We start from the raw sequence: 14,832 nt of genomic DNA on the forward strand, positions 1-14,832 counted from the left end.
GATTGGCATGGAAAAGTGGAGGACAAAAGAAGTAGCCACAGTATGTGGAAGTCATGTCTTTAAGAAATGGGATGAATTCAATCTTGTTAATTTGAACCAAAAATATGATCAGTATGTACGGAGGAGGTGGAGAGAGCTACAACAGTGAGTGTCTACAGCCATTTGTAGCTATTTTTTTTTTTTTTTTTTTTTTTTTTTTTTTTACTCTGATTGACAGTGGCCTAAATTCTTAGCATAACAATGATCCCAAACATACTGTCAGTGCAGCAAAAGCATACCTGGATAGTCATCAGTCATGGACTGGCCTCCACAGAGTGGGCCTCAACATTATTTAAGCAATATGGGAATTTTTTTGACAGAATAGAACAAAAAGCAGCCAACATCCAAAGAGGAGCTTTTTTTTTTGTCCTCAATGAGCCTGGTGATAAATTTCTGAAGGCTACTTAAAGAAATCACAGGAAAGCTTGACTAGTAGAGTTCAGCCTGTGTTGAAGAGTTAAGATAATCATATTCACTCTCAAACTTTATTTTTACCTTTTATACTATTTTTGCATGTGTATTTGCACATGTTTCAATAAATGGCCCATTTATTTCCCATTTTCCTGTTAAAATATGAAGAAATGAGGGCTGAGCCAAGACTTTTGCAGAGTATTGCACATCAAACAGAAGTGAAAATGTTGCATGTTTAGATTTTAAGTAGGACAAATGGTGCTTATAGTGGAGGATGAATTATTTTGGAGATGTTTATTATGAACGGAGTAAAGCGATGAACCTTTACAGTCAGAAACCTCAGAGCACTCACTGTGAGCCTTTTGTATCATTTATATAAAAACCTTTTTCCTGCTGTGTGTGGAATGGAGCTGATTGCATATGATTATCCTCTAAAACAGCCAATTGAAGAGCAAAAAAAAAATCACTCCATGCTTTTGTCCTCAGCTTGTGAAACCCTTCACTGGCTGGGAACAGTGACGGTTTCTGTGGCAACCAGCTGTTGCCTTCCTTCTTCACCACTGAAGTAGATGGATACAACTGTCTCCATTATATGCAATATTGCACAATTTAAATCATTATTATTCATAAATATGAATTAATATAGCACATTTAAGCGTAACAGATTGTATCCAAAGATTTCAGATGGAATTATCTGGAGGGTTGATCTGGAGTTAACCAGCTCTGACAGGGATTTTTAGGTAGACGGCAAAAGGTTACATTGGAAACGTTGCCAGGATGAGTGAAAGATGGTTTACATGTTACGGTCTAGCTGAAGCATCTTTAACCAGCTGCACTGGGAATATTAGTGATTTGCATATTCCTCCAATATGTATGAATACTGAATGACCTCCTACCTAAACCATGACAAATTTAGCTTTGACAAAAGATTTTATATGGAAATTTAATTTACACAGCTTCATGAAGCTGTCATTAAAAGAATAGACAGAACCATCTAAGACGAGCTATTTTTCTTCGAGACTGAGCTGTTGTACTCTATTATAAAGAAGGAACTAGTCCACAGCCTTATCCCACAGCACCCTCTTCCTTTCAGAGGGGTCTACTGCAACTGTTCACAGAAATTGGGCACTTAAATGATTGATTACATACCAGGTGAGGATGCACAATCACGTGCTGATTATCTCTTTTAGATCTACAAGGAGCAGCTCAACACTCGCATCGTCCTGGTAGCCATGGAAACCTGGTCGTCTGAAAACAGGGTCGCTGTCGGCGATGACCCGTTGCTCACCCTGCGTGACTTCATGAAGTACAGGAAGGAGAGCATCAAGGAGCGCGTTGATGCTGTGCATCTCTTCTCGTGAGTCTTCCTTTTCTTGTCCTCATCCTCCTCCGGCTTGCTCTCCTTCTCTCCTAACAGTCTTGTCTTTGCCACAGTGGGAGGACGTTCATGAGCAGCCGCAGCGAGGCAGCCTACATTGGGGGCATCTGCTCGTTGACTCGGGGTGGAGGGATCAATGAGGTGACATTTGTGCTCTCTACTGTCTACTAAACTTCTAAATATTGATATTTGTGAGGATAATTATTAGCGTGTTTGATTGTGTGTTTCTTCAGTTTGGCAGTGTGGGTCCTATGGCCATCACATTGTCTCAGAGTCTTGGTCAGAACATCGGCATGCTAAGGAACAAAGAGCGAACAGCTGCTGGTAAAACTCAGTGTAGAGCTGAACTAAAGCCTTGCACAAGACTCACATTTGAGATTAGAATACTTTGGCATACAGAGGAGACCATGTTAGACTCAGTGACTGCAAGATAATCAGATCCTGTGGCTTTAAAACGAGCCCAAATCATCATCCCTCCACCACCATAAGAAATCTAATAAACAGCACTCATTTAATTTGCCCACTGAGCTTATTCTTATACATTTATCACTGAGCAAACGCATCATCTCACTGTTTCAGGTATAACAAGCACATCCTCAGTTTCAGCACAGGCTTGTTTTTCTTTTCTCCAGGTGACTGCAGGTGTCCAGATCCGTGGCTGGGCTGTATCATGGAGGATACAGGGTAACAATAAATTAAGCTTTCTGTACATTTAGTAAGAATTCTGAGCAAAAACAGATGTCTTTTGATTTTCAACAGATTTTTCAGTTAATTGATAAATTGCTAAATATTTTCTGTTTCTTGTGTTAATCAGCTACTACCTGCCAAGGAAGTTCTCTCGCTGTAGTATAGATGAGTATCTGCGTTTCCTCCAGCAGGGTGGAGGCAGCTGCCTCTTCAACAAGCCCACAAAGGTGAGAGATAGTCAGTTACTATCAGAGGCTCTTAAGGTCAAGATTAATCTCTTTTGTAGGGATAGAAATATAAGAAAAACTCTCATCTCTTGCTATAGACTGAATGGATTCACATTGTGCCTTTTAGAAATGTGTTTTTACCGTCTGTTTCCCACGTAGCTCCTAGACCCATCAGAGTGTGGCAATGGGTATGTAGAGCTTGGAGAGGAATGCGACTGTGGATCACTGGTGGTGAGCATAAACTAATTAATTCAACGATGGTTTAACTAGTTTTGTCTTTATACTGTGTTAGATTGTAAGTGTAGGTATTAGTTATGAGTTTGGGATGTGAGGACCTAAAAGAAAACACTCTTTCCCTGCAGGAGTGCACCCTGAGTGGAGCCAACTGCTGCAAAAAGTGCACTCTTACCCATAATGCCATGTGCAGCAATGGGCTCTGCTGCAGGGATTGTAAGGTAAGCTGTTTTAATGCATTAAACCATAATTCTTTCCATCCCCAAGATCCCTGTGCTGATACCTTATCTGAGAATATAAGGTTGCATTTCCGTCAGGCTGATTGGAAATGCTACGATGGTGCAAACTGATATAAAATCTTGGTAGAGGTGCAGCCAGTGTTGCTGGTTCATTAACAGAGGACTGTTATTTCCTCCATAACTGAGGCAAAATTAAATATTTAAATGGAGCTCGACTTCTGTGGGGAGGCTGACAGAGCTCACAGCTGTAGACCAGCTTTGGACTTGGAGGAGCTAACTAGATAGCACAGATTGACTGTGTGTCCATCTCATTTTCCGTGCACCATTCCTCCACATGTCTCACATTTGTGTTCTCTGCTGCTGCAGTATGAGCTGAGAGGGGTGACGTGCCGCAGTGCTGTGAATGACTGTGACATTCCTGAGACCTGCACGGGAGACTCGAGCCAGGTGAAAAAGAGCACCCTGCAGAGAAATTCAGAGATCTAACACCCACAGTGACTCTAAAAAGGCAGATGATGTTATTTCTCTTCCAGTGTCCCCATAATGTCCACAAACTGGATGGCTACACGTGTGAAGATGGCCAAGTAAAGTTCAATTACAGTTATATTTAATAGCACATTCTTCCCCCCCTCTCTTATCTGCTCTGCATCTTTAATTCCTCTCTTTTTCCCTGCCAGGGTCGCTGTTATGGAGGTCGCTGCAAGACCAGAGATAGCCAGTGCAAGACTCTGTGGGGCTTCAGTAGGTTTGGATTTGATAATGAGCTTTATTTCTTGATTTATTTTTTTTATTGCCCTTTAATAGCTATTCATGCTAACGCTTTTCTTTGGCCATAACCTCTGTGTTTTTACATCTTCTTAATAAGTTAATTGTAACACTCACTGTAATAAATGCGAGTTTGTTCTCTTTTCCCAGACTCAGCTGACAGATTTTGCTATGAAAAGCTGAACTCTGAGGGCACAGAGAGAGGAAACTGTGGTCCACACTCCAGTGGCCAGGGATGGGTGCCGTGCAATAAACAGTCAGTGAATATAACTTTCTGTGTATAACAACAGAACTGTGACCTATAATTAGATTATATGGAATATTTTTAAGCTTTTATTGTTCCATCTTCTCTCGGTTTCCTGCATCAGGGATGTTCTGTGTGGTTTGCTGCTTTGCACCAATCTGACAGACAGACCGAGATTTGGCGAGCTGCAGGGAAAGGTCACCAGCCTGACCATCCACCATCAGAGCAGATACCTGGACTGCAGGTGAGGCAGCCTGATGAAATTCAAAACCTCGGCATGAAAAAATATCAGCTTCATCTATTTTTTTTTTTTTTAAATTTTAGTTCTTTGTCCGTAGTGGATGAATGCACTCAGAAAATTAGCCTTTTGGAAAAGATTGCACATGAAGACATTATTATATTAGGTAAGCATGATTTGACATAACTGTCTGACCCACAGGGGTGGTCACGCAGTGCTGGATGATGGCTTGGATCTGGGCTATGTGGAAGATGGGACACCATGTGGGCCGAACATGATGTGTTTGGAGCGTCGCTGCCTCCCCGTTACCACCTTCAACCTCAGCACCTGCCCTGGATCCTCATCCTTGCGTATCTGCTCCCACCACGGGGTGAGTCCACAACCGCCATCTGTCCCACCTCGGAGCTTCCTTTGTTTCAAATTTGGACTTTAGAACGTCATCTCATTTATAAAGCTTTGACTATGTTCGTCCTCTGTGTCCTGCAGACGTGCAGTAACGAGGTGAAGTGTATCTGTGATCCAGACTACACCGGGAAGGACTGCAGTGTGTTTGACCCGATCCCAACCCCCACCTCGCCAGATGGCCCAGAGAAGTACAAAGGTAACCTCACAGAGCAGTTTAGTCCTTTCATCAGACAGACTCCGCACCGCCAGCTCCACTAAAGTAACAGAGCTCATTTGCTTTTTGATCATCTAATCATTTGCAGAAGTCTGTTTCGTATCTGAAGTCCGTATCTGAAGTCCGTATCTTAAGTTCATACCTTTCATGCTGTTTAAAATGATGTGCTTTTTATAATATTTAGTTGTTTAATAATTTATTGAAAAGATGCGACAATTAATTTAAAAATTTTTTTATAAATAATTAGTGCATTTGTTTTCTCTTCAACAACAAACTGCAGCTACAGTGAATCCAGCAGAGCTTAACAACATGTGGTTGCAAAAAAGGAGACAGAACAAAGAAAAAAAATTCAAAATAAAACTTGGAGGAGTAATAATAGACTTATTTAATTTTTTAAAAATAAACAAACAGAAAAATTAAGCTTTGGTTGGAGTTGTACTAGGATTTTCTAAAGTTTCATTTTTGATCTATGAACATGAACTAAAATGTTTTAAAACAGAAAATCAAATACATACACACCTACACCCTTACCCTTTCTGTAATTTATAACCTCTGTGCACTACCAGATTAATTAAAATTAAATCATCAAGATTTAATTGAAGTGCCGACTGTCAACTTTAGCAAACTATTGGATTTACTGTTTGGAAATTGGAGCCATTTTTATGCAGCACCTCATTTTCAAGAGGAGGAAAAAATGTGTAATTGTCCAAATAGTTAAGGACCTGACTGTATGTGGTGCAGAACATGAAGCCTATTTTATTTTCCATATGTACATAATGCGTATATTAACTACCCAAAAAGTGACTTATTGGTTCTCAGCACGCCTATATGCCTCTTCCTTCGCTCCCACAGGTCCCAGTGGTACCAATATCATCATAGGCTCGGTTGCTGGGGCTATTCTGCTGGCGGCGATAATCCTGGGGGGAACTGGTTGGGGATTTAAGTAAGAGCTCTGGCATGCCTCCGTCTGTGTGTGCCTGCCGTGTTCCTTCTGTCAGCTAACGTAGATGCCTGCCTGCAGCTCGCTGCTGAACGCTTCTCTGCTTGCAGCCTGATCCATACTCACCACAAGAGAGCATGTGGGTTTCTTCTTAAAGCGGGTGGATGTGCAGTAGATGGTTCACTATCTGTGGGTATGTCGAGGGATTTGGCACGAATGAAAGCATTTCAGTAGCTTGCTGTTTTGTTTTGTTTTGCTTTGTTTACATAAAATCTTCCCTGAAACTTGCATCATGGCATGAGATGATGATGATTAGAATTTGACTCCTATTTGAAGAAGAGTAACAAAATTAGGGTTGGGCTTGTTGGCTGAGCTTTTTGAGGACAGGAACTTGTTGAGGGCATGTTTTTCTACTTAATACAGTTAATTCAAGAAAAAACCCCAGTTTATTAATCAACAGTTAGTTGCTATTCTCTCGGGTAAATTTGTCCAAGATAGTGAAACTGCTGTAAGCTCCCATGTCAGACTGACCTCAGCAATTCAATGGGTGTGTTTGGGTATGCTCAGACCTCTGCAGCCCTCTCCTCCTCTCTGCATGGCACCAACAGCTCACTTTAGTGATGTTAGGAGTGCTTTGCTGCATTGGTGAGGCGCTCTTTGAAGTTTTCTCTGGCATACTGGTGCACATATTAGAATCCCTTATTAGAAAGCACGTCTCTCCATAGTTCAGTGTGCACAGCTGGATTTGACTCCCAATTGTCTTTCTTCTGCCTGCTTTATCCGCTTTGTCTTGTCTCATGCTAGCTTTGCCGTGGCACGCCTGCAGTATGCAGAGGAACGGATGCGCTCGTCATAATCTTTTGCCTTCATCTCATAACTATAGCTTGTATCTACCCGGACAGATCCTGCACCGGCAGGCAGTAGAGTTTACTTTGTTGATAGCAAAAGATGAAGATGTGAGATTTGAAGTAAATGCCAGTTTTTCTGCACTGCGTGGTTTGTTTTTTTATCACACTGCTCCTTGAACACCAAAGTTGATAATATTGCTGTCCCTGTTTATCTTTTTCCTGCATCACTTCCAGAAATATCCGGAAAGGAAGGTACGATCCCACCTTTCAGAGCTGATCCCAAAGCTGGGACATCATTAAACCACTGATGATTATATCACTGTATTGCCATCTGTTTTGTAAGAATCATCTGACCTTTTTCTAAGGACTCTCACTTGTATCTGTTACCTGCTTCTTTATTCTTATTTTTCCTCATTTATGATCCTTTTTTTTATTAATGTGTATTTGTATAGAAACAATGGCATAAAGCAATGCCACATACTACAGTCTTTATATAGCCTGTGCATATTGCAGTACCCATTCATAAAATATACAAACTCCTATTCACTGTGTTATCCTAGTTTGCTTCATTTTTATTTGTGCTGCGTGCCGCTTCAGAGTTGGTTGCCATTCCTAGCATATAGCTTCTGTGTTGATTTGTATTTTAAAAAAAATATTTTGATCTTCTGTCTGCTTTAGTGATTAGTAAACAGAAAATTAATTGGCAGCTGTTTTTAAATTAGTCATTAAAGCAGTTTTTCGAGCAAAGATAAACCTTTGCTGATTGCTTCTCCTCAGTTTTTGCCTCTGTGTCATTTACATTGTAGAAAACTGAAAGGCTCGTCTTTGGCTTTTCAGTTTGGGACTCAATCTTTATCTTCTTCTCCCACCTCTTTATCTTCCTTATCCTCTCCTCTTGTTTTTTTTCTCCACCCCATTCCTCTTCTCTTTCCAGATCTAAGGGAGTTTGAGTCATATCTCTCTGCTGTCCTATCTTCCTTACACTGTGTGCAGTCCACTCTGAGGAGACAAAACAAAGATGTCTTCCATTACTGGCCCTCAGATTTTTCCTGTTTCTTATGTTGGTACTCAAGCCACCTGGAAAAATAAATCAGGAGTATGGAAGCTCTGAGGGCACTCCTACAGACCATAAAGTCTGGCTGTAGCTGTCTGAGTCACTTTTGCTGCCGTCACCTCCTCCTGTTTCATTTTGCCACATCTTTGTTTCTTTTTGTCTGGGACACACACAGAAGCTTTTTTTTTTTTTCTTTTTTTTTTTTCGCTTCGACAGGTCACAGCAGGTCTTCTGCTGTACTGACTGTTAAAAAGCTTCACCCCTTTAAATGATTTCACAGAAGGTAGGCCATGCACCTCGCTCAGTCTTGACTTGTTTAATGAAGCCTTGTATTAGAGAACAGTTACATATTTAACCTCGTGGAGAGCACAACCACCTCCTCTCAGAAGTGTGACTTTAGCTGTAATAGAAGTGTAAAAATATCAGGCTGCTGACATCTTGTCTGTCTAGATGAGGGTTTTGTTTTGTAGACCTTTACATTCCAGAGTAATAGCCATAATTTCTCCCCTTATGCTTCCTTTCCTAATCCTAAATCAATGCTTCTACATAATAATTGCTAATGTATGAACGTGTAGTTCCAACCTGCGAGGGATGGTGTTGGATGGCCAGCTGCACATGTATGCACCCAATGTTTCATCCCGCTGTATGATCCTGTAATCCGCATACAAACTATACTGTATGCATACATGTATGCTGAACATGGGTGCTGTTTATATATAATGTACTGACCCTTTAGACAGCAGTGACTCACTGCCGCTCTGACTGGAAGCACAAGCCTGAAGAGAGAACAGTCTTACCGCCTGAAACTGCTTGTTTTGGATGATTTAATCAGCGAGAAGAGATGTAAATCTTTGCATCTTAGGGGAAATCTCAGCTTCTCTGAATGCTCAGAAATGTCACTGGCTCTCACTCAGGCTACGGCCGTGTGTTTTATACATGCCAGTATTAGACTTTCATACTGAAAAGTGATAACGAGACAACACAGATCTCCCTCAAGTCCAGAAATGTACATGAATTATTAATTTGGCTTCTGAAGGTTAGCTGATTATGCTTTGTCTCTAAATGGTTACAGGTTATATACTTCTGACTGAACAGATCCACATAATGAGCAGTATATAAGTGCATTAAAAAATTGAGTATCAGAGCGTGTCGATCAGGTTAAGAGGCTTATACTCCTGTGATTGTCACACAAAGCTGTATTTTATCATTAATAGCATTAAGAGTCGTTGGCACAGGTGCCAGAAGAAATTATCCGAGTTACACTGCCAGCCAACCTACAGGAGCGTTAAAGGAGTGTTGATACGTTGAGTTGAAGTCCATCACACAAGGGGTTCCTGCCTCCTGAAAATAACTTTAATAAATTGTTTTTGTAGACAAGAAAAAGACTTTTAACAGTATATAACGTCACACGTGCTCAATATTTGTCACCACAGGCTTCATTTAAAGGGTTAACATATCTGTTAAAATTACAGTTGGACTCTTTCACCCATAAACGCTGTAGAAACATGAAAAAATCTCTAGGACATGTCTGTCCTTGAGTGTGCTGGAAGCTCAGGTCACACCATGTTTACTGTAGCTGTGATCGCATACTGTAGTTTGACTTATTAAAAGGACTTTGGCACTACTCACTATTAAAAGCCAACATTGTCTAGTTTTAGGTAACCTGGCTCTCAGTGTAAATACTCATATTACTGTATATTAAAACCCATAATAAAACCTACCTGAACTCGAGTGACTCTGTGATCCACTGCATGAGTGTCTGCTGCTATGAATCCAGATATAATTAAACTTTTGTTGCTGATTGTTTGTGTTACATTAGATGAAAGTTTACAGCTAAACAATTTTAATACAATGTTACCGACTTGCTTAATATACTGTATTAAACTGTACTGAATCTGGCTTGAAAGTATTTTGATAATTTGTAAATATTTGGTTGACCATCTGTGCAACGCTGACTAACTTGCTACTTCAGTTTCATGTTCATAATTCATAATGACCCGGTTTGTTGTGACAGCTACAATATTACTAGTTTTAAAGTCTAATTACACTGATCAGCCACTTTATTAGGTACTGCTAGCACAGGGTTGGGTCTCTTTTTACCTTCAGGACTGCTTATGCTTAATTCTTTGTGGCATAGATTCAACAAGGTGCAGGAAACATTTATCACAGAGTTTGGTCTATCAACATATTGTCACACAGTTGCTGCACATCTATGATGGGAATCTCCCATTCCACCACATCCCAAAGGTGATCTGTTTGACTGAGATCTGGTGACTGTGAAGGCCATTTGAGTACAGTGAACTCATCGTCTTGTTCAAGAATCAGAATCAGAATACTTTATTCATCCCGAGGGAAATTAGGGGTTACAGCAGGCAGCACGCTAATGGCGCATGCGCACTCACAAAGAAACGTTTGAGATGATTTGAGCTTTGTGACATGATGTGTTAACCATAATCCTAACCCAGATCCGTAGCTACAAGGGAGGATGGATCCACGCTTTTATGTTGTTAATGCCAAATTATGACCCCACTGTCTGAATGTCACAGCAGAAACCCGGATTGTGGGAATCATCAGACTACAATAGTTTTCCAGTCTAGCTTCTGTTGTCCACTTCTGGTGATCCTGTGTGAATTGTAGCCTCAGTTTCTTGTTCTTAATGACAGGAGTGGCACTATGTTGCACATTCACAGACGCTCTTCTGCATACCTTGGTTGTAACAAGTGGTTATTTATAGTCTTATAGTCAGACTATTCTCTGTAAACTCCAGAAAGTCGTCAGATGTCTGACTCGCCAGCATCCCCTTTGCCCTTCAGTTGCTTCCAGTTTGCATAAATTGACTCCTCATAATCTCCAATACCTTCAAACTCAGCATCAGGAGAGTCTGGGGCCGACCGTGCAACCTCCTCTGGTCCTAGAAAGTCCTGGAAGAACCATCCAGATCGCAATTACATTACAAAGTGCTAAAACATGCAGCCACAAAACTTCTCCCTGAATGTTCAATAAACATCAGATTGATTATACTGGATTATATTGGATAATCAATGTTTATAAGGGATTTCATTCAGCATTTCAGGCAATCTAAGCTCTTATGTGGCCAAAGAATGAGCTGTTTTTGTATGAAGCTCACCTCATCAGACAGACCGAAGTATGTTTCTGCAAATGCCAACATCTTTTTTTGCATTATTGTCTGGTTGTAGTGTTTGAAAGCTTCCTGTTAAGACAAAGATTGGTGGCATGATTATTATAGAGCGATATTCAACTTTATTCTGCAACAAACTTTTCCAATTTTCATCTTACCATCCTGGGGGTAAAGTGGTTGGACTGAAGCCCCCACTGTTGACTGTAGGCTTTATAATATAGCAGGTTCTGCTTCATGACTGGGTCCTCAGGCTCGAACAGGAAGTAGCTGTGCGCACAGGGCACGGCACTGCGTCCATCGTTCACTGTGCAGAGAATACACAGACCACAAACACTCAGAGATTCAACAGCAGAAAGTGTTGAGAAAGAATATTCAGAATCTGTGATGATGCTGAACTTACACTTATAATAGGCATACTGGAGGTAGTGGTAAACAGTGGGCACAAATTTCACTACAAAATAACCCCCAATATTCGGTGTCAGGTTTTCTTCGCACCTCAGTTTGCACCTTAATGTGTCAATGTAGGCATCTGTTGACAAGCAGAAAGAATTCAGATTACATGAAACTAGAAGTGTGCTGAAAAACAGAAGAAACACTGGATCCAGAATCATTTCTGATTCTAAAATCACAGCTTTTACATTTAGATTTATTTTTAAAGAAGATTTTAGTGTCGTTTAGATGCTCATTAGTGAGTATATTGATAATCTGGACATTTTAAAATATGACACACCAACCTGCTATGACTGCATAGAAGTCTCTGTCTGGTAAAAGTTGAGTGATCCCTTCACATTCGGCCTGACACAGGTCATATTCCTGGAAGTAGAGCCACAGAGCTTCCTCCAACTCTTGAACACCGCTGCTGTAGTCGCCCGAACCCACAAGTTTCACTCCTCTCAGAAATGACGTCTGGAAACAAAATTAGAAACCATTATCTGGCAAATTGTAAATAATCCAAGTAAAGAGTCTGTTCACTCTATTACTTATAAAAGAAAGGCCCAATACAGCACCTTCTACATCTCAAGCAGTTCAGTCTCATTGAAGTATTTCATTGTTTTCTGATTTGTATGTGTTAGCCCCAATAACACATGAATGCATAAGTTTGGGAAGCTTTATACAAATTTTGCACCCACTCGTCCTTGCAGCGTGTCAAGATTTCATGTTTGGGTCAGGAGTCTGTGTGAGCCAACACAAAAGCTTTGGCTTGTATTTCTGGGGTTTTTTCCAAGTGGAGTTTGGATCTGCTTTGGGGCATTGAAACTGAAAACATAATGACTTTTCCATCAGGACAGTTTTTGGACTGACTCAATCAATGTAGTAAATACAGTCAGTGTTTAGTAGAACCCATTCTTTGCTTTATCTAAACAATTTCCAAACTGTTTTTGACTTAAGCAGATGTTGCTTTGCAGACTTCATACTCCTTTTTTTTTTTTCTTTTTTCTTTTTTTTAAGAGATTGCAAGTGAGGCTTTTCCAGACTTTAAGAACAATGGCTGAGCGCTTCTCACCTCGTAGGGTCGTTCTTCGTGGTCAATGAGGTAGCCGCTCAGGTCATACTTGCTCTTGTATTCCTCCATCAACTGCTGCATTTGCTGGTCCTCAGGGTTCCTCTGGAGGAAGGTGTGGGCGCATGGTACCGCCCTCTGCAGGTCATTCAGCTGTGCACACAAATTAGTTTGGATGTTGTGAAATAGCGCACAGAGGTCTGTGGGGTTTTTTGTTTTGTTTTTTCTGTCGCACAAACTAAAAATCACCGCAAAAATCGCTGCAGGAGTTAGAATTATTTATTTTTATCCGACATTTGAAAGTCAACAGAGTGGAATATTTGGAGGTATATTACACATGGCTCCGTTTAAAGTTTTCTGCTCTATTGCGCGTCCAAGTGAAATCAACCTATTATTTTTCTTTAATTTGTCATTAGTCTACACGCAGAATGTATATATTGATCCAAACCAGACGGAAGTATTTAAAAAAAACATAGTAGTTTAACATATTGCAAATACCTCTAGATAAATGGGTGTGGTGAATTTATTGGAGGTTGTCTGACCTGTGAGTGAGCAAAGTGCAGGTATCTGTAGGGAGATCTTCTGCTGAAATCCTCCAGGATCTCTCGGCCGGGAGGAGGCAGCTGGAACGCGGGGAAAAGCGCCCTGCACTTCTTCTGACAGGTCGCCTTCATCATAACGTTCCAGTAGACGCGGAGATCCGGGTATCCAGCAAAAGACTCGTTGTCATGCTTGCTCGAGTTACAGTGGCTCGCGCAGTGTCTCACGCTGTCCTTCAGAAGCCGGTGCAAACGTAGGCTTAATTCCAAGTACTGGATCGATTCCGTCCAGTTTCCCGCTGCGTAATAATCCAGCGCCTTCCCGTACGCAGCGGTGAGGGGCATGAGGTCCTCTCCGGAAAAATTTCGAAAATTGTAGTTTTCATATTGTGCCTTTGTCATTAAAACAAAGGTCACACAAAGCAGTGTTACCAGCGAGTCTACTTTTGCGCATAATGTCACCATGGTGAGGTCACATCGCAGTCCTCCGTCTTCTGTCTTAATGCTTTACCGTTTACTGTGTGGTGGTGGTCTGCTGAACCGCTTAGGGGTCTGTTGGAATTCATGGATTGGGCCTTTCAGCCGCGGCTGTCTCAAGTTTCTCAATGTAGGCCCACAGCTGTCCCTATAGTCGCCGCGTGCGTAAAAGGGATTTCCAGTGCGCCCTCGGCGCCTGCCATACCCAAAAGCGTTCTGCCAAAAAAACAATCCCTTCCAGCATTGGTTATGAAATGATTGTCAATACTGAAACTGTTGTGAATGACTTATTGGCCTATAATCTGTCTAACATGTCTTATACCGATATCAATTCGAGATCATTCCGATCTTTGAAACGATCTTTTTCAAGAGAGCTGGCCAAGAGGGCAGAAGAAATTGCAACAAATACAACATCACAGTTCTAGAAAATAATGTTTGCGAGCCGAAAATACTTAATTATAATGTAGGTACGGATGCGTCATAGATCCTGTTGACTACACAGAAACATCTGAAATCACTTCCATCGATTACTCTGTGTTGTACCAAGGTGACGTTTTCATAAGTCATTCATTTTAGTTCCATTTAATGTTTTCAAATTGAAGTAATATCACGCAATAAGCAGTACATATAATCTATAGAGAGCTCGTTTTCATTTGTACAGATAAATAAAACTTCACTACACGTGACATCTTTTTTGTTTTCAAAACATAAGAGCTATATTGTTGGTGTTTCTTTGAGATTTTTTTGACAACGTAAAGGAAGTGAGCACCAGATGAGTTGGACTGATCCAGAACTTCACGGCATTAATGAAAAGCTGAAACATTTGAGGCTCTCGGGCTACTTTACGGCTCAAAGAGGCGATTCGGTTTTCCCACAGCTGTGTGCAGCGGTGCTGAGGAGTCAAAGCACACTAGAAGAACAGGCGCCGTTAATTTCAAAATAAAAAGCAAACGTTACATTTTTTAGGTATCCAGACGCACTGACAGACTTCAAAGTGGTTATATGCTGAAAAGATGACATTTTGTGCATTAGAGATAATGTTTAAGCAAAGGCCAGAATGAGGAGATTTGGAACAATTTTCAAAGCCTGTGTTTGGTTAAATTATAAACCAATGTGAGGAAAACATTCAGTGGGAAGCGATTGGAGTGATTTGTATTTCAAAAAGCACGTGATGACCGGGGACTTGTGTACTGTTATGTTTATCATTACTGTTTTTTACTTTGTGGTTTCCCCAGTAAAACGCAGTTACCGCT

General features: G+C 40.9%; 2 protein-coding genes across 5 annotated transcripts in view; one reads left to right on the forward strand and one right to left on the reverse strand.

Moving 5' to 3' along the window:
- adam11 (ADAM metallopeptidase domain 11) overlaps positions 1-8,923 on the forward strand; it is a 28,294-nt gene extending 19,371 nt beyond the window's left edge. Inside the window, exons 11-27 of one of the 4 annotated variants that reach the window (XM_012923639.3) lie at positions 1,641-1,807; positions 1,885-1,969; positions 2,062-2,152; positions 2,461-2,512; positions 2,643-2,742; positions 2,902-2,973; positions 3,105-3,197; positions 3,582-3,662; positions 3,749-3,799; positions 3,893-3,956; positions 4,131-4,236; positions 4,349-4,468; positions 4,664-4,832; positions 4,949-5,063; positions 5,934-6,024; positions 7,104-7,121; positions 7,804-7,943. In XM_012923639.3, coding sequence (XP_012779093.1) covers positions 1,641-1,807; positions 1,885-1,969; positions 2,062-2,152; positions 2,461-2,512; positions 2,643-2,742; positions 2,902-2,973; positions 3,105-3,197; positions 3,582-3,662; positions 3,749-3,799; positions 3,893-3,956; positions 4,131-4,236; positions 4,349-4,468; positions 4,664-4,832; positions 4,949-5,063; positions 5,934-6,024; positions 7,104-7,121; positions 7,804-7,819 — 1,491 coding nt within the window. In that variant the 3' untranslated portion in view covers positions 7,820-7,943. Of the gene's footprint in view, positions 1-1,640; positions 1,808-1,884; positions 1,970-2,061; positions 2,153-2,460; positions 2,513-2,642; positions 2,743-2,901; positions 2,974-3,104; positions 3,198-3,581; positions 3,663-3,748; positions 3,800-3,892; positions 3,957-4,130; positions 4,237-4,348; positions 4,469-4,663; positions 4,833-4,948; positions 5,064-5,933; positions 6,025-7,103; positions 7,412-7,803 lie in introns of those variants that run through there. The other 3 variants (XM_012923638.3, XM_004567469.3, XM_004567470.3) reach the window with 3 other exon arrangements.
- Positions 8,924-9,815: 892 nt separating this feature from the next.
- LOC101468347 (endoplasmic reticulum protein SC65) lies at positions 9,816-14,826 on the reverse strand. The gene is made up of 7 exons (XM_004567471.4): positions 13,106-14,826; positions 12,567-12,716; positions 11,797-11,968; positions 11,463-11,591; positions 11,221-11,366; positions 11,051-11,134; positions 9,816-10,844 (listed from the first exon to the last, which is right to left on the reverse strand). Exons 1-7 carry the CDS (start codon positions 13,565-13,567, stop codon positions 10,698-10,700), a joined length of 1,290 nt encoding a protein of 429 aa, XP_004567528.3. The 5' UTR covers positions 13,568-14,826; the 3' UTR covers positions 9,816-10,697.
- Between the last annotated feature and the right edge of the window lie 6 nt (positions 14,827-14,832).

This window comes from Maylandia zebra, linkage group LG8 (assembly GCF_041146795.1).
Source record: "Maylandia zebra isolate NMK-2024a linkage group LG8, Mzebra_GT3a, whole genome shotgun sequence".
Lineage (NCBI taxonomy): Eukaryota > Metazoa > Chordata > Actinopteri > Cichliformes > Cichlidae > Maylandia > Maylandia zebra.